General features: G+C 37.2%; 1 protein-coding gene across 1 annotated transcript in view; it reads left to right on the top strand.

Annotated features, from left to right (window-relative positions):
• Positions 1-20257, top strand: part of LOC114239609 (fibrillin-like protein dumpy) — a 111461-nt gene that overhangs the window by 14870 nt on the left and 76334 nt on the right. Inside the window, 24 exon segments of the mRNA XM_089730535.1 lie at positions 2572-2633; positions 3331-3532; positions 3634-3738; positions 4539-4655; positions 5287-5418; positions 5830-5945; positions 6209-6458; positions 6919-7184; positions 7824-7995; positions 7998-8558; positions 8636-9808; positions 10014-10223; positions 10441-10734; positions 10847-11026; positions 11029-13833; positions 14073-14741; positions 15094-15804; positions 15897-16088; positions 16415-16597; positions 16901-17032; positions 17138-17858; positions 18011-18186; positions 18950-19858; positions 19945-20082. Coding sequence (XP_089586661.1) covers positions 2577-2633; positions 3331-3532; positions 3634-3738; positions 4539-4655; positions 5287-5418; positions 5830-5945; positions 6209-6458; positions 6919-7184; positions 7824-7995; positions 7998-8558; positions 8636-9808; positions 10014-10223; positions 10441-10734; positions 10847-11026; positions 11029-13833; positions 14073-14741; positions 15094-15804; positions 15897-16088; positions 16415-16597; positions 16901-17032; positions 17138-17858; positions 18011-18186; positions 18950-19858; positions 19945-20082 — 10471 coding nt within the window. The 5' untranslated portion in view covers positions 2572-2576.

The raw sequence follows: 20257 nt of genomic DNA on the forward strand, positions 1-20257 counted from the left end.
AAGCAAGTAGGCACAGTTTGAAGAAAGATTCAAAGATCTTATAGATTTTAGTGTGTACAACAATTTAAGAATCCATTTCAAATTGAAATGGAAATAATCAAAAAATTAATCCAATTCTAATCAAAACGATAATGGTAGTGAAACTCATCGCTAATAGACTAATTATCTCAGTGACGTAATGAATATATGATCAAAAATATTGGTTTATACTACTCATAGTTCGAGTATAAAAATAGTTTCTAATTATTTCTTTAATGCTGTTAGCACTTCTAAACCGTGCTACGGATTTTAATAATATTTGTATCATTTAATCATACTTTCTTCCGGACGATTTATCTAACATACATGCAAATTATATTCACGGAATCTATGTTCTGGATACCAGTTAATGAAATTACCTAGAAGAAATCGGCGTTTGAAAAATGACACGCAAATGAAGTATAATAATATGAAATATAATGAAGAGTCTTAGCTCGATCTTTTTTATGAAGCCAAAGTAATATAAAAATTAAAATAATATTAAGTAAGTTATATATAAATTTGTAAATTAGGTAGGTGTTAGTTAGGTAGATTCTCGATTCTTTCAGACAAAGAGAATATCTTCTGCCAAGCGAGTGTCCCGTCGTCATAGTGTGAATAGCCCCTTAGATCAACATCGGATAGGTAGGGAAAAAAAAGCGAGTGAAATTTCTCGGTAGAACGATAGTTCAAATATTCATATTCGGAATTTTTATATATGCGAGTTTATCTTGAAAATGTCGTTACCGCGATTCAGGCATCTTTCAAATATCTTCTATTCTATGATAGCTACCGCTATATGATACATCCGTGCAAAGCCTAGGCAGGCAGGTTGGTAGTTGCATATAAATTAATAATACGTTACCTTTCTTAAATAAACACAAGTACTTATATAGAAAATACAGATAGGCTTAGAATTTGTCTTTACGCGTAGCAAATTGATTATTGTAGTAGACTAATGAAATCACTGCTATTTTGCAATTCATGGATTTCCTACTATTGGCATTTCCTATTATGCTCAACAGAATACTCGCAATTATTGCACGCAATTAAATTAAAAACAACAAGAGAAAATCAGTAGCGTTAAATTTTCAATTGTATTAATTTCGGGGCTACATGCATTATTAATAAACATTTAACGGGTTCTTACCACGACTTTCGAACAGAGAGTTAGAAGTGCAACCTACCCCATAGATACAACCTACTGAGTTTTTCGCCGGATCTTATTAGTGGGTCGCGATTCCGATCCGAAGGTAGATTCAGCGAAGTATCACTCTTGCTAAGCGCGAGTGTTAGAAATTGTCTGCCTGCCTGAGTACGTGAGCTCAACAGGCTCACCTACCCGATCGTGCCAAGCTGGAATAGCTCTTTAGGCTATCAACGGCTAGATAAGGGAAAAAAAGCGCCCGCAGGATTAAGTAGTACAGCCAACGAAGGTTGGATTGTTCATTTTGCTTTCTTGTCTCGAGCCATCAGGTGGAGGCACTCACTTCACTACATCTAAAGGTTCCAGTAATGACAAATAATACGGTGATTAGATATCAGGTTTAAGTAATGCGAAAAAATAGTACTTTGTGCACCAAGGGAGAAAAGTTGGACATTTCCTCCTGCGTGTAAAATGTAAAAAACACGCTGGAGGAAATGTCCAACTTTTCTCCCGCGGCGCACATACTACGCGGTGTCAGACAGACAGTTCTTATTCAATTAGTAGTTTTTATTTATAAATTAAGAAACAGTTAAATTGTTTTTTTATGAGTAAGGGGGGGGCTCCCCTCTACCCCCGGCCAGGGCTTCGCCCCTGGACCCCGGCTCGGTACTCCACGAACTTTCGGCCTGGTAGGAGAAAAATAATATTTGGAAACCATTATAATATGACGTTATATCTTATTACGTTTCATCTATCTGTCTATATAAATGTTTGTATGCACATATGTACATACATGTGGTCTCTATACGTTTCTAAATCTTTTTGAATTATGATGAAACGTGCTGCAGTTGTTGTTGGCAGTGCTAGAGAAGGTTTATGTTCTAGTTTTGTCGACGTATGATGTGGGGAGTACTTTCAAGAAATCGATGTTTTTCATACGATTAGCGGAGCGTGACTGGGCTTCACTAGTGTTTTATAAAAAACCATTTCGTTGGAGCACGTATGAGTAAATGATCATTAATTAATTACTCAATGCACTTAGTTTGTTGTGTATCCATAGCGCTTGGCTTGAAAAAAATCGAGTCAATCAATCAATCTTTTGAAAGGAAACCCACAGATTTTTTTAGTTTTACTTTCACATAGCTATAAATTTGGTCGCTTCATATTATTTAAGTGAAGTTAACTTTTTTGTTAATTTTCAACTAAATTGACTTGTAAAGTATGCGAAAGGAGGGGGTCCTCGATTTGGTTGTAGGTATTTTTATGTTTGCTACTTCGAAATTTCGTCATTTATAAACCGGTTTGGAGGACTCTTTTTATTATGTACATATTTAATAGTTTCAGATTGTCATTTGTTTTGTATTTTGGTTTTTAATCAAAATTAATAAATTTCTCTTTTGTTCCAGAGACCATGTATATAGACAGTCTACCGCTCGTGGTTTGGACGCTCTTAGTCACAACGACACATGTGAGTTAAATCTAGAATTTGATAATACCTACTAGTTAGTATTATTGAAATAAACGATTTGCCGTACGTTTGTTTAAAAAGTATCTACTATAGTATTAAATAATTTATTGAATATTTGTTTATCAACATTCTCCAACAAATAAAATCTTTAATTTTATATAAAAACTTTACGGAACTTATTACCTTTCTTTCTTTTCTTGCTGTCGATGATAGAAAATAGGATAACCCAACTGATTTTAATTGGTTACCGACGCCCATGATCACCGCTAGTGCCGGAGTACAGCTGGACCGCTTCTAGTCGCCTTCTATATTGCTTTAATATAGAAGATATATTTTAAATATTTCGTCCTAAAAGTATATTTGAAAAGAAACACGTCATAGTACTGAATACTACGGAGCGAATCATGGCAGGGTTCAAAAGTATGGAGAATAAATGACGCGGTAACCGTTATCCTATCTTTGATGGATACTTGCTCAAAATAGTTCGAAATAGAAATTGACCGTGAACTTCTATTCTTGCTCAAAATAGAAGTTCACGGCTTTATGAATAAACCTAATATCTCAAATACTTTAATAATTAGTGTTTTCTGTATGTATATATAGGAAAACAGCAATGTTATCTTGGTGTCAATATTGATGGCCAAAGTTTTACGTAAATTTCTGGGTAGTATTACACTGCATTCTCTTTGATTCTCAGGTAGCGACACAAAGCCAGTATGGAATAGGCTTAGGAATAAAACGAGAAGTATTTTTCTTAAATTTAGAAGACGGCTACTTTGGTTGTCAAGTTAACGAATCAACACAAATTTTGCAATTATATGAACTATCGAAACTATGCGACGGTGTTACGGATTGTTACAAAGGCTCTGATGAGTTGAAGTCGGAGTTAAAATGTTCAGGTGAGGGCTTTTAGACTTTTTAGTTTCAGTCTGCCTGTTGAGTTTCATTGTTAAATTCAAATAAACAGCAAGATATTTTTAATATGCCGTTTTTGTTAAAGACGATTGTACCAAAGAAGATGGCGCCCAGTGTGTGAACGGTGCTTGTCTAAACGGTGTGTGCCATTGTAATGACGGTTTCGGCGGCTGCAACTGCCAAGACCCTGGTAAGTAATTTTTACTTAGTTTCTCGTCGGATCTTCTCAGTTGCTCGCAATTCCGATCCGATGGTAGACTGCTCTTGCTAGGGCTAGTGTTAGCAAATTCTCTCAGGTTGAACCCCTGATTTCACCTAGCATACCTAGATCGCGTACCTGGAATAGCCCCTTAGGCTACCAACGAATAGACCGGAAAAAACAATGTCAAATAATAAATAATTAGACCGTATTTGAATAACAGATTTCGATAGCGCTTTAAAAAAAAAATCTAATGAGATAGGTACTTAACAAGTGCTCACGATTGACTTCCACGGTGAAGAAATAACATCGTGAAATGAAAATAAAAAAACCCCGCAAAATTATAATTTGCGTAATTACTGGTGGTAGGACCTCTTGTGAGTACCACACGGATAGGTACAGGTACCACCACCCTGCCTATTTCTGCCGTGAAGCAGTAATATCTTTCAGTTTGAAGGGTGGGGCAGGCGTTGTAACTATACTGAGAACTTAAAACTCATATTTCAAGGTGGGTGGTGGCATTTACGTTGTAGATGTCTATGGGCTCTAGTAACCACTTAACACCAGGTGGGCTGTGAGCTCGTCCAACCATCTAAGCAATAAAAAAAATAAAAAAAATAATGAAATCGATACTTTGACATAATAAATTAAGAAGTGTGGTAGCATTCAGGTTGTATTGTCTATCGCCTTATCTAACAGTCCGTCCGTTCTCTAGGTACAGACTATTAGATACTATCTCTATCTCACGGGAACATTTTATTTTTTGTTACTTTTGTAAATTTTTTTCACAGATATAAATGAATGCAAAGACAGGCCCTGTGATGTTTTTGCACACTGTACAAACACCGTCGGCAGTTTTCAATGTTCTTGCTTTCCCGGTTATGAGGGCGACGGTTTTACTTGCAGAGGTAAGTTAGATTTATTCGACTTTAAAAGAACCTCCCAAGATTTCGTGTCGAAATTGTAACTAATAAAAATATTTATATAGGAGCGTGCAACTGCGATTTCATATAGGTCGTTATATATTTATTATTATTGAGGAAATTAAATGAAACAAGAACTAGAAGTTAGCCAAAGTTTGTCTCGAAGCGCCACTGAACTGCATATGAATTGTATCAACCATTGTGGAGATCATTATTTTTAATAATTTTGATTCGGTTTCATTTGATTTGGTTTCATTTTTGTTTGCTTATATTTTTTAGTCATTCTGATAAATTGTAATTTTAATTTTATTGTAATTTGATTTAGATGCTATGTAATTGTGTGTGAAATTTTATGGGCTTAAGTGGCCTGAAATAAACGCATTTAATTTAATTTAATTTAAATTCATTCATTATGCATAAACTGATAAAATAAGAAAATCAATTCTTTTAATACACGTTTTAGACTTTAGTCTTGTTATTTATCAAGTTCTATTTATTAAAAAAATATTATTTATTTATAAAAAATTTGCCTATTTATTAAAAATCAATTTTGTACTTTATTAGTATATTCGTTTTAACATTTTGAACAGAATAATAAAATGTAATGGTTTTACAGATATAAACGAATGTGAAGATCCGGCTATAGCATCTCGTTGTGTTGAAAACGCGGAATGCTGTAATCTGCCAGCTCACTTTATCTGCAAATGCAACCGAGGCTTTGAAGGCGACGGCGAAGAAGAATGCAGAGGTAAATTTTGTATGAAAAATAAATTAAAAAAAGATGTGTGGTGTCGTGGGACACCGGATAGGAACGAAGTTCCTTATTATATAATAAAAATATTAATTTTAAATTTTTTTCGAGGTATAAAGAAAATAATTATTCGTGTATACATTTTTTATTATGATTTTTTTATTGATAAAAAAAAACTACTTTACAAAGTTATCAACTTTATTTTATTGACAATGATTTATAAAAAATATATAATGATAGTATACAAAGAAAAAGCTATTTATATGAATAATAATAATAGCCATCATACTAAGACTATAAATAAATAATAAAAAATTTACGTTACGGACGTTCTTTCCCGGTTAGGGTATCCCACCGCATCCGCTCCGCGGTAAGCTATGTTTTTTCTAACAAATTACATGTTTTTAGATATCGATGAATGTCGTCGACCTGGTGCTTGTGGAACGCATGCAATTTGTCGTAATTATCCTGGAAACTACACGTGCTCATGTCAAGCCGGCTACACTGGGAATCCATTCGATGGTGTACGTAATTCCTTTCGATTGTAATGTATTTTTTACTTTACCACTTTAACTTTATTCACAAAAAAATAATTCCTGTTGCGTTCCAAGAAATAATTTTATATTAATGTTTCGCGGAGAAGATATCTTAATAGACAGTTATAGTAAGACAATTTTTTCAATTATTGGTATTTGTCGTATGGTATCTCTCATTATGTTAATTAAGATCGCTAAGTAGCTCTTGTGTTATCTATTGAAGTCCACTTACCACTTTTCTTATTTATTAGTGCGTTGATGTTGATGAATGCATCAATGAATCAACGTGTGGCGAAGGGGCCATTTGTCGCAACATAGACGGCGGCTACGAGTGCAGCTGTCCACCTGGCTACGAAGGCGATCCACGTGTCGCATGTCATGACCATGACGAGTGCGCTCGCGCTGCCTGCGGTCGCGGCGCTTTGTGTGAAAATCTTCCGGGAGCATACCGCTGCGTCTGCCCGCCAGGTTTTGATGGAAACCCCGATGTTCTCTGTTCCGGTAAGCTTAGCATCGTTACACGGCACTGGTGTGACGTCGCTATTTTATTCAGTGTGGACTAACGCTTCTTGACATTGTCTTTCGAGTGAAACGCGCTGAATCTAACTATTCGCGCCCAAACTACCGTCGAAAGACGCGCGGTAGCCTCACGCTTCTACTAATGTAACAAACTTTAACACTAATGAAATTAAAACCTTAGAACAGAGATGTCATTTTCAGCGACAGTCCACCTCGCTATCGTCGACCTTGAACAACTTCGGCGACTTTCGTTTTCATACTATCGTTTCGGTGAATCGTTTGGAAAGAAATGTTTCTTCTTCTATTTCTTCCTGCTCACTATCGTCTGTGTGTCTTTGTTTTCTTCTTCGTAGTGGCTGTTCGTGTACGTATTGGATTTGATATACATAGATCCGCTTGCCAGCGGTATATTGAACTTGTCGTGCGTTGTTTGTTACACCAGACGTGGATGAATGTAAGAGTAGCGAGACTGTGTGCGGTGCACATGCTGTCTGCACGAACACGGCAGGCAGCTATGTGTGCACTTGTGCGCCTGAATACACCGGAGACGCATACGCGCAAGATGGTTGCCTGGACTTGGACGAATGTCAGACGCTAGAGAAGCCGTGTGGAACAAATGCTATTTGTGAAAACTCTGCGCCAGGCTACAATTGCGTCTGTCCTCAAGGATTCGCAGCACAACCAGACCCTCAAATTGCATGTGAACAGGTAAAATATGTAAAACTATTTTTTTTTATGAAACATGCGTGTAGTTCAATTGTGATGCAATAGTAATTTTGACATACTGATTTAAGCATAGTACAATAAACTAAAAATACTTCAAATATTAGGAGATAGGTATTGCGTACTAGATTACAATATCTAAGAACATATAAACTGATGCAAGGCTAACTTCAATACCATGTTGAATACACCGGTTTTCGTTCGGTTATCGAAGTTAAGCAATATTGGGCGTGGTCAGTACTTGGATGGGTAACCGCCTGGGAACATTACGTGATGCTGCTTCTTTTTATGTTCTGGTTTGGCTGTGCCCCTGGCCCATACCCATGAACGATGGTGGTGACCACCCAGGTGGGCCGCAAGCTCGACTGTCAACAATGTCAGTAAAAAGCCGGATGTATTACAAAGTTGTCATGCGTTCCTGATGCAAGTGTGGCATACCTAACCGTTAAAAAAGAAATGGGTCATAGAATTTATGTTGTGGTATGTATGGGCTCCGACAAAGTTTTAATTTTAGATAGCTTTTAAGCTTGAAGAACAAATAAATTAAATGACGGTTTTCGTTAAAAATTCAATGATTTCCGTTTTAGTTTGATTCGTTAATTCCAACGTTAATTATTATTTTAGGTTGACGTCAATATTCTGTGTAAATCAAACTTTGATTGCACTAATAATGCCGAATGTATTGATCATCAATGTTTCTGCAAGGAAGGCTTCAATGCCAAGGGCTCCATCTGCGAAGACGTTGATGAGTGTTCAAGTAATAAATCAGTATGCGGCGAGAATGCTTTATGTATTAATATTCCCGGGGCTACAATTGCCAATGTGCTGCGGGATTTGTTGGATCTCCGCCAAAGATTGGATGTCGTGCCCCTTGTGAAGATGTTAAATGTGGAAAACATGCTTATTGTAAGCCTGATGGAATCGAGGCGTATTGTGTTTGTGAAGATGGATGGACATTTGATCCCCATGATATAGCAGCTGGTTGTATTGATTTAGACGAATGCGACATATCACTGGGTCCAGTAGGCCGCTGTGGAAAAAATGCCATTTGCTCAAACACTCCTGGAAGTTTTTCATGTAATTGTCCCGAAGGATATACTGGTGATGCATACAAACAGTGTTCAGATATTGATGAATGTCAATTAGAAGGAGCATGTGGCTTAGGAGCCGATTGTTTGAATCGAGATGGATCTTATAGTTGCGAATGTCCCGACGGTACTATACCAGATCCAGACCCACACATACGATGCGCTGAAATTCTTGCTTGCAAAGGAGACAAGGACTGTCCTGGAAATGCAGTATGTGATTCTAATGCTAGGTGTTTGTGCCCCGAGCCCAATATCGGAAATGATTGCCGACGTAAGTATTCTTTTTAATTGCTATTCCGCATTTATGCATACATATTTGTCAATTTAATATTTATATTTTTTTAACAGATCCTTGTGAATCTCTGCAATGTGGCACTAATTCAGAGTGCTTATTAAGTGATCAAGAAGCCCAATGTACTTGCAAGAGTGGATTCACAGGTGATCCATCTTCACTACTAGGGTGTCAAGATATGAATGAGTGTGATGAAAAACCATGCGGCGTAGGTGCTGTCTGTAAAAATCTACCAGGACGTTTTCAATGTGAATGTCCTGCGACGTTCACTGGAAATCCATACGTTGAAGGATGTAATCCTGGTAAAATACTAAGCGAGTGTAGCAACTTAAATCCTTGTCCAGAAGGTGAACAATGTATTTTACATGATGGTGGAAATGTTTGTATTTGCCCTCAAGGATTCACACGTAATTCTGAAACTGGATTATGTGAAGATATTAACGAATGTGTTCAACACGGACGTTCTCCATGTGGTTTAAATGCTATTTGTAAAAATCTACCTGGAAGCTATGAATGTAAATGTCCTCAGGATTATAGTGGTAACCCATATAAAATTTGCGAGCTTTGTGATGACATTTCATGCCAGTGTCAACCACCATATAAAATGATAGACGGAAGCTGTGTCCTTTCTGGTTGCGGTAAAGATAATAAATGTGGTACAGGCGCAGAATGCATTGTAATTTCTGATGAAGTTAGTTATTGTGCATGTCCAGCCGGTTACACGCAGACCAGTGACAGTACTTGTGAAGACATTAATGAATGCACCTCAGGCACACCTGTATGTGGATTTGGGGCAGAATGTATAAATACCGTGGGCTCTTTTGAATGTAAATGTCCTCCCGGATATAGTAAAGACAAGATCGAAGGACACTGTTCATTAAACCAAAAACGATGCATTAGTGATTCCGATTGTTTCCCTAACGAAAAATGCGTTCAACCAGGTAAATGTATGTGCCCTCCGCCGTTTTATTTAGATGTCACAGATGGGCAAAAGTGCAAAAGTCCTTGCGAACGTTTTACTTGTGGTATTAACGCTAAATGCACTCCAAGTGATCCACCGCGTTGCATGTGTATGGCTGGTTATGAAGGCGATCCTTACACCGGTTGCACGAAAAGAAACGAATGTCACAGTTCTCCTTGCGCATACGGAGCTATTTGTCATGATCAAAAAGGGGGTTATAAATGCGATTGTCCACCGAATATGATCGGAGATCCATACAGGAGTGGATGTGAGTATTTATTTATGTTTTACTTTTTGTATCAGCTTGAAATTATTTAAGTTAAATATTAATTTAAGACTTTTATTTTGCTAATAATAAGATATTATATTTCTGGAAACGATATTTAAATTGATTTTTTTAATATTAGCTTGGTTATTAAATTGTGCCTAGTAAATTGAATAAAGAATAAATAATTATTATCATAATCTTGTAGGTGTATTTGAAGAGGAACCAACACAAAAACATTTATGTAGCTCTGATGATCAATGCCCTAATACATTAGCATGCTTAAATCATACATGCCACTCACCATGTGCCACCATTTCTTGTGGACCAAATGCATTTTGTGAAGTTGAAAATCATGCAGCATGGTGTCGATGCGATCCAGGTTACACCAAACCTGAAGGTGGAAAATGTATTTCAGGTAATTTTGTTTTGTTTATCACTTAAATTAAATTAAATAAATAATTAGTAGTATATCTTTTAGTAATTGCTTGTTTTAAACGGGTAAAACATAAATTAAAAACCTAATTAAGGTAGAGCTTTTATTCATTAAATTAAATTTAAAATATTATAATTAGAATAGGTATGTACACAAATAATTTAATGGCGTGAATTTAATCAAGTTTTATTAATTTTAGCATGTGACACATATAATTGTGCCCCAGGAGCTCAGTGTATTATTTCGAAAACGGGACCGACATGTGTTTGCGTTGAGGGCTTTGTAGGAAATCCGTTTCCTGGTGGTTCGTGCAGTAGAGACCAGTGTGGACCAGGGATTCCATGTGAAGATCCTTTGACCTGTGTGGCTGGACGTTGCAGACAACGATGTGAGGGAGTTCTTTGTGGTGTTGGCGCGACTTGTGACTCTCAAACCGGTAGATGTGTTTGTAATCCATTCTTCATTGGAAATCCGGATTTGTTGTGCATGCCACGTAAGTGATATCTTTCTTGTTTAGTTGTATCGAACAAAATATTTGTAAATTGTAAATATTTTTACTGCAGTAGGTTATTTATTAGTAAATATTTTTATATTTCTTATTACAGCTGTCTCTCCACCAGCTTGTGAACCCAATTGTGGAACCAATGCGCATTGCGTATATGGAAAAGACAACATTTGCAAATGCAATAAAGGTTTCACAGGAAATCCGTATAAAAAGTGTTTATCACGTAAACAAATAACATGCGCCACAGCCTCCTGCGGTCGAAATGCTGTGTGTCAACAAACAAATCTTCCATAGAATGTTTATGTCCACCAGGTTATGTAGGGAATCCTAATATTCAATGTAAAGATATAGATGAATGTGGTACAAATCCATGTGGTGAGAACGCACTTTGTATTAATACGCCAGGAAGTTTTAGTTGTATATGTAGGAGCAGATACGTCGGTAACCCATATGAATTGTGCTCACAAGTTTCAGTTGCAAAATGCACTGATGGCGCTGTGTGTACTTGTTCACATAATACTACATGTCCTCATGGATTTGTTTGTGACAAATCTAAGTGTGTTGATCTTTGCGAGAAACTTGCGTGCGGACCTAAATCTGTTTGCGAAGAAGGCGTATGTCACTGTTTACCAAGTCATACTGGAGATCCTAATGACCTACGAAAAGGCTGCGTACCCGATGATAGTTGCCTAGTTGACGGAGATTGCAAAGATTCGGAAATCTGTTTTCAAGTAGCAAAAAACACTCGCAAATGTGTTGACTCATGTAGTAAATTACAATGTGGACCAAATTCACTTTGTATTGGTGCCAACCATCAAGCCCATTGCATTTGTGCAGATGGATACATTGGAAAACCCACAGACGTTAAGGTTGGCTGTCATTTAGAACAAAGAGAGCCAAATGAATTCGAATGTAATGACAATAGCGATTGCAATGAGCCTTTTGTTTGTATGTCACTAGAAGGATCTACGAAAAGATGCATAGACTTATGTACCACGATAGCTTGTAGTGCAAATGAAGTTTGCAGAGTAGTTGCGGAAAGCGCTCGTTGTGAGTGTGATAATGGTTTTCTATGGAATCCTGTTACCTCGAATTGCGAACAACCTTCAACGCCAAATTGTCAAGAAGATGATGATTGCGATGATAATAAATCGTGTAATAAAGATGTTCTAGGTGTCAAAAAATGTGAGGATAGCTGCTCTGTTTTCAATTGTCCTGAAAATTCTAAATGTGTAACAAAAAATCATAAAAGTAAATGTGAATGTATTAATGGATTTATCGGAAATCCTAATGATCGTGATGGCTGTTTAGCGATAGATAAAAACGAGTGCTCAGATGACGCACAGTGCAGAGAAAGCGAAGTGTGTAGGACCTTTGGTGGTAATAAAAAGTGTGTATCGGCATGTCAAAACGTCGTGTGTGGTCCTAATGCTTTTTGTATTACTAAAAATCATATTGCCAGATGCCAATGTCCGTCTGGACCATTTACTGGGAGTCCTGATGATTTAGAAAAAGGATGCCAATCTGTACCATGTGTACATAATGATGATTGCTTGTCGCACCAATTGTGTAACCGTATGACATACACATGCATCAATGCTTGTACTGAAAATTCTTGTGGTGATAATGCAGTGTGTATAGCAGAAAATCATAAAATTATTTGCCAATGTCCTAATGGTTACAGTCCCGATCCGAAACCTGAAGTAAGCTGCCAAAAAGACGATGCTTGTAATTCAAATCCTTGTCACCCGTCAGCGATTTGCGAGCCCAGCTTCTCTTCCTTTAGTTGTCAGTGCCCTAATGGATATGTAGGTGATCCAATTAAAGACGGCTGTCGAAAACAAGATATTTGTCTCAGAGATGGTGACTGTCCCAGAGAAGCTGTCTGTGTCGAAAATCGCTGCGTCAATACTTGTGATGGAGCTTGCGGGCTCAATTCATTATGTCAAATTATCAATAGAAAGGCCGTTTGTATGTGTCCAGAGGGATATGAAAAAATACAAGGCAATGCATGTAAAAAGAAGTTGTTGGCATGCTCGAGTGAAAAAGATTGCGGCGGAGACATTTGTAACAATGGCCAATGTTTTACGGCTTGTAAGAACTCAAGTCAGTGTGAATTTGGAGATATATGCAAAAATAACCTTTGCGTTGCTCAATGTAATAAGCATACACAATGTGGACATGGCCAGGCATGCATTGGCGGACAGTGTTTAATTGGTTGTAGAAATAATGAAGATTGTTTTTCCGAAGAAGCATGTGTAAACAACAAGTGTGTGAATCCCTGTCTGACAACAAAACCATGTGGTCCAAACGCTATTTGTTCCAGAATAAACCACAGTACAAATTGTGAATGCCCTCTAGGTTTTCAAGGTGCACCGACACCTCAACAAGGCTGCGTCCGAAAACCAAGTGTCTGTGACAGAACATCTGATTGCCCACCGGATCATATGTGCATAGGGCTTTTGTGTCAAGTACCATGCAAAGACAGCACTGGTTGTGCTATTGGAGAAAAATGTAGTGACAATAAATGTTTAAGGATTTGTCATTCGAGTACTAATTGCTTACACGGGGAACACTGCAATGCGGGCGTATGTGTACCGGGTTGTAAATCAGATTTAGATTGCCTGAACAATCTAGTGTGCAATAACATGAAATGTCAATGTACTGCTGGATTCGAACTACGGAACGAAGAATGTACTAACTTAAACGAATGTTTGGAATATCCATGTCATCCATCAGCTCAGTGTGTTGATACTCCAGGATCTTATAAATGTGTCTGCTCAGTAGGAGCTGCTGGTGATCCTTACAGAAGCGGTTGTTTACTGCCTAATCAATGCAGAAATGATGAACAGTGTGACAATTCATTAGCTTGTATACAAGGAAAATGTTCAAATCCCTGTCAAAACAACACTTGCGGCACAAATGCAGAATGTTCTGTTATGAATCACAATATAATGTGTGCTTGCAAAAAAGGATATCTCGGAAATCCATTTGACAAAAACATAGGATGCTTTAAGGTGGAATGCGTGGATGATTCAGACTGCAATACTGAAAAATATTGTGATTTAAAATTCAATAAATGTTCAGGTTAGTTTTAATGCAACTTACACAAAGTTACTCAATTATAAAAAAAAAAAACTTTAAGGTCAAATCACAAACAGTTTACTGATAACACTTTAAAAATAAAATTTTACTATAATTATTGTTTACATGTCGTAATTATTTATAAGATCAGATGTTGGTTCTTTAGAATAACAATATATTTAAAAACATTCAAGTTTGTAAGCACAAAAACATGAAACTTATACCTAAATTATTTTTTACAGACGTATGCGAACCGTCAATCTGCGATGGTGGCAGCTGTAAAATAGAGAATCATAAAATGCTGTGTACCTGTCCAACAGGATATTTGTTCAAAGATAAAAAATGCGTAGACTTAAATGAATGTCTTAGCAGTCCATGTCCGCTTAATTCGAAGTGTTTTAATACACTCGGATCTTACAAATGCGAATGTATAAATGGAACAGTACAAGATACAATCACGGGCAGCTGTAAGCTTCCAGGAGATTGTGTTACCGATGACGATTGTACTCAAGTAACAAAATGCTTCAACAACCATTGTGTCAATCCTTGCGAAAAATTGTCACCTTGTGGCGAAAATGCTAATTGTCTTGTAACAAAACATAAAGCTGAATGTGAGTGTCCGTCTGATAGTCAAGGTGATCCCTACAAGAAATGCATTAAGTTTGAATGCACAAAAGACAACCACTGCCCACAAGAGGAGGCGTGCGTTAATAACAAATGCAAAAATGCATGCAGTTTGCCAAGGGCATGTGGCCGGAATGCGGATTGTTTCTCCAAAAGTCACGTTGGGAACTGTATCTGCTCGCCTGGTTATACCGGGGATCCTGTTCTTGGCTGTGTTCCAATACAATACTGTACTACTGATGACAGATGCTCTTCAGGAACAAAATGCGTGGATAATTTATGCGTTGGTAAGTTTCGCATTTTTAGTAAGTCACATTTTTGGTAATTGATTGATGTTATCCATACTAATAGTTTAAATATGAAGCGAAATCTGTTTGACTGTTCGTTTTTCACAACTCTACTTCTAAATTGTTATTGATGAGATTTGAGATCGGTATTCTTCGAAGGCTGAGGAGAAAAACATGCTATTTTAAATTTTAATCATTACTCTTAAGGGTGATTCGGGTGAATGGTTGTGCACAGGAAAATAGTTTGAGTAGTCCGCTAAAAAGTATTGCAAAAAGGAATAAGGATACCAGCGTACTTATTTCCAATGCAAGTTTATTTATGTCAACAACTTTATACATTTATTTTTTTCAGGCCTGTGTAAAAACTCCAGAGACTGTTTGAACAACCAAGTTTGTATAAAAAATACATGTCGAGTAAGTTGCAGTCTCAACGATACTTGTCCAGAATTTCAATATTGTCTCAATAGTATATGTACCAAAGAAGTTCAGTGCATATCTAACGATGATTGTCTGGATGACGAAAAGTGTTCGACGGGGAAAAATGGAATACCTCAGTGTATTAAAGTTTGCGATAAACATCCATGCGGCCGACAGGCTGAATGTCTTGGAAAAAATCATCAACCAACTTGTTCTTGCGCTTTAGGATTCTTCGGTGATCCGTTGGAAGGATGCCAACGAAAAGAATGCGACACGGACACAGAATGCTCTGAAGATAAAGTATGTGATCGTAACATGTGTAAAATAGCCTGTCTAGTTAAAAACGAATGCCGCGAAAATTCTATTTGTTCATCAGAGAAGCATAAAAATGTATGCTATTGTCAACCTGGCTATACCGGTGATCCAATAAAAGGATGTACTGAAATAAATTGGTGTAAATTAAGCCCTTGTGCAAATGGAGCGGAATGTAAAAGTGCGCGAGACCGGGCAGAATGTACATGTCCAGCAAATACTGTGGGAAATCCGTACGAAGAAGGATGTCGGAAGGCTGAAGAGTGTAGGTTTAACCGAGATTGTCCAACTGCTGCACGTTGTACCGTTATCGATGGTACAAGGAAGTGTACAGGTAACTTTATATTGCATAAGATAAATAATAAATTATTAATAGGATAAAATATTTGGACATCAAGTTCCTAAACGATATTTTTTCTTCGGTAGATGCCTGTGAAAATGTAAAATGTGGATTAAATGCAGAATGTTTCGCTTCGAGACATAGCGCTCAGTGCAGATGTAAAACTGGATTCATAGGAAACGCTAATAGTGAGAAAGGATGTCATCTACGTGAAATATCGTGCACTTCTAGATCAAATTGTCCCGATGATCAGTATTGCCACAGGGGAATTTGCAAAGGTAAAAATCTAAATAGTAATGCAAATTAAGCATTTCCCTTAAAACTGTCCATTTAGTTTAAGCAAATGCTGCAAACTTTTGTCAAGTGAATACTTTCCACCCATTCGGTAGATCGTTGGTTCCCAACTGTTGTTTGTTAAAAACTTTTACGTAATATTAAAATTTATATATAAAATTCTTTAATTTACAGCTAGTGTAATTGTAGTTTTTACTGACCAATGATACGCATACAATGCTATAAATTTAACGCGCCTAAAACTAAATTAGTAATATTTAAAACCTAATCGTATGAAATTCAACTTGAAGCGTATTCATTATTTTTTTAGCTTTATGCCTCCTGGACGAAGAATGTGCATCCAACGAGAAATGCTTCGGCGGACAGTGCCTTAATCCATGTCAGTTAGAAAAAACTTGTGGCTTAAATGCTATATGTCGGACTGATAACCACATTGTTCAATGCAGCTGTCCTCAAAGTTTTACAGGAAATCAAGACATGGAATGCATTCGAAGTAGGTGTTTCAGAATAATTTTGATATTAGGAGTGAACATTAAATATGTTGTAAATGACTATTATTAGTATGGTCATAATATGTCAGCACATCAAGTGCGTTTTTCATTCGCTTGTTGAATATCCGAGAAATGTTTTAATTTTTGTTGAATTCCTCATTATTTGATTCAACTTTGTTACTATAATATAAAAAAAAAAAAACTGAAATGATTTCTTATGATTTTATTAAAGGTGACGTTCACGAGCACTCGCTTGTTTTTTTTTCATCGTACGGAATTTAAAAAAAATATGTAATTGTTTCTAGTTCCGAGATTGTGCGGTTCAGCTGGTGATTGTGAAAATGGCCACATGTGCAAAGATTCCATGTGCATTCCTCGATGTAACATTGATGAAGAATGTGCTTTGAACGAAAGGTGCACGAAAGGCGGATGTTTATGTAAGTATACATATTATAATTTAAAACGCATTATTATACAAAGTAGAGTTTGGAAGTCAGGCTAAAATATTCCTTATTTACTAAAATTTGCGTTTTAATTTACAGTGACTTGTCGGGTTGATAATGACTGTTTCCCAGGACACATTTGTCTAGAACAAAGTTGTCAATATGGCTGTAGATACGACGATGATTGTGGGCCTGAAGAATTTTGCAAGAATGATGTTTGCAAAAATCCTTGTGACATTGATGTGAATCCTTGTGGACCAAATGCTGTATGTTCAGTCTTGGAGAGAATAGCACATTGTTCGTGTATTGAGGGCTTGATACCGAATCCAACGCCAAATATTGGTTGTATCCGTGCTCCGTCTTCAGAGTGTCGTCAAAACACTGATTGTACTGATGGATGGACATGTGAGGACAGCCGATGCAGACCTGCATGCACCGCTGATGGCTCACAATGTTTGCAAGGAGAAAGGTGCGACGAAGGTGTCTGTCGTTATGCGTGTACCTCAGATGAACATTGTTCCGATGATGAAATATGTGACGGACGCTCATGCACCATAGGGTGCAGATCGAATTCACATTGTTCAAGTAAATTAGCTTGTATATCAGGACAGTGTCGGGACCCATGCACCGAACCGGCAAGTTGCGGAATTAATGCGATCTGTGCCACGAAAGATCATCAACCTGTTTGTACATGTCCACTAAAGTTAGCAGGTGACCCTAAGTTAGTGTGCTCGCGAGTCACCACTTCTTGTGGTTCTAACCAAAACTGTCCGGATGGTTTTAGTTGTTATGGAGATACATGCCATCCGTCCTGCAGGAGGTGAGCGAATTTCTATGTTATTACATTAATTTTTTTACACTTTTTTTCACTATATGGCTGCCTCTATGTAAGGTAATCATCAGGAACGCTAATTGAAATTATAAGTAATGAAATTTTGTTTGGAAGATACTATAACGTTAAATCATTTTCAGCGATAATGTCTGTTTGTCTAACGAAAAATGTATACGAGGTATCTGCAGAACAATTTGTAATAGTGACAGTGCCTGTAGTGAGGGTTACATTTGCGAGAATCGGATTTGTAAGCAGGGCTGTCGCGATGATAATGCGTGCGAAGAAACACATGCATGTGTCAAAGGACAATGCAAAGGTAAAATGCACAGAATATATTTTTATTTAATAATAAGTATAAAAATATTTTTATTTATTTCAAGGTTACAAACCTTGGTTTTATAATCGTGGTAATTACTTGCACCCGACCAGAGCTAGCTAGCTAAAACGTCGTATTATCTCTTTCTGTCGAATATATAAAACAAACGTATCTATGTTTGTTCGTGTTCTGGGTTAAGTTAATAAAGTTTAATGTTTACGAGCTCTTTATACTATTACTAGCGACCCGCCCTCGCTTCGCTTCGGAAACATTAAAAGACACATGAAAAAAAAAAAATAATAATAAAAAAAAAAACAAAAAAAAGTAGCCTATGTTCATCAGGGACAATGTCGGCTTCTAATGGAAAAAGAATTTTTCAAAACGGTCCAGTAGTTTCGGAGCCTATTCGAAACAAACAAACAAACAAATCTTTCCTCTTTATAATATTATAAGTATAAGTATAAGTATAATATTAAGTATAGAAAAGCATAAGTAGAACAGATGTTGTTTGCACCTCCGGGATAACACCAACCACCAATTTAGGTTAGTTAGAGCCTCAGATTTCTTTCAAGAAATTAGAAGCGGTAGACATAACCATGTGAATGCTTTAATGATTTTAGGTCTAAGTCTCAATTGTGTAGTATGTCTATATAGTATAAATTTCCCAGAACTCAGGTGTTTTTTATTGACGGGCCTATTTCAGAAAACATTTCGCAACAACGAGTCCGAGTTTCGATAGTGATTAATAAATATTTTTTTTCAGATCCATGTAGCCAAGGTGCATGTGGAATTTGTTCGGAATGTAAAGTTCAGAATCATCGTGCTCAGTGCAGCTGTGCCAGCAACTATACAGGCAACCCCCTTGTAGAGTGCCGAAGGAAAAAGACTTTGTGTGATGGTTTTTGTCCGTGCGATCAGAGTGGTTATTGTATTTCGTTATGTGATGAAAACTCGGACTGCCCTTGCGGTGATAAATGTATCGAAGGAGGATGCCTGACTCGATGCTCTCCTAGAAATAAATGTCCAGAGAGACAAATTTGTCAGCAAGGCGTTTGTACTCCTGGCTGTAACAACGACAAAGATTGCAGCGATGATATGTTTTGTTCTTCCAATTTATGCGTGAATGCATGCCAAGAGAAGTCTTGTGGTATAAATGCTCTTTGCCTTACTACAAGACATCGTGCTGTCTGCAGTTGTCCAAGTGGATATTCCGGTGATCCTTTAAAAGAATGTAATCAATTCGAATGCCAGAATAACGAAGACTGTGGCACCGATGAGGAGTGTTATACCGACGGCAAATGTAAAAATGTGTGTTCGGGGGCTTGTGGGCTCAATGCTTTATGTCGTTCAGTCGACCGATCACCTCAGTGTTCATGTCCACCTAATTATCAAGGTAACCCACAAATTGAGTGTACTAAACCAACAACAGGCAGCTGTCTACGTAATCCGTGCGGCGTAAATGCAAGATGTCGTGACCTGGACGATGGTAGTTATGAATGTACATGTCCACCGAATTGTGCTGGAAATCCACAGAGACAGTGTTTTTGTGGCAAAATGGAGCCGTGTGCATACAAACCGTGCGGTACTAATGCGCAATGTCGCGTGAATCGTATCGGCGAAGCACAATGCTATTGTCCCCGTAACTATCCAAATGGAGATCCCAATATTGAATGTGAGTGTTTTAGATATAACATAATTTTGAAAATTAATGTCTGAAAAGTTTTCAATTCTAAGTTGAAAATATTTCCTCTTGTTCAGGTGCCCAAGAACGCAGTGTGATTGATTGTCGAACTACGGGCTGTGGAATTAATGGTGAATGTTTAAGGGAAGGTGCGGAATTTGTGTGTCGCTGCGTACCTGGAACTGAAGGTCAAGCCGATATCGAATGTCATACTAGTGAGTATTAATATAATTCGAAAACATCAACCGTTTTGACACTGTGTAAAAATGCACCGTTGTATTTAGTACCGTCTTTTAGGTACGAATACGTTAACGTCTAATTTTACAAAAAAAAGTTGTGTACATAATTTCCATTCAAATATAAAAAGGCTTCTCAAACTGAGAAATTGAA

The sequence above is a fragment of the Bombyx mandarina genome, chromosome 10 (genome assembly GCF_030267445.1).
Source record: "Bombyx mandarina strain Sakado chromosome 10, ASM3026744v2".
Taxonomy (NCBI): Eukaryota; Metazoa; Arthropoda; class Insecta; order Lepidoptera; family Bombycidae; genus Bombyx; species Bombyx mandarina.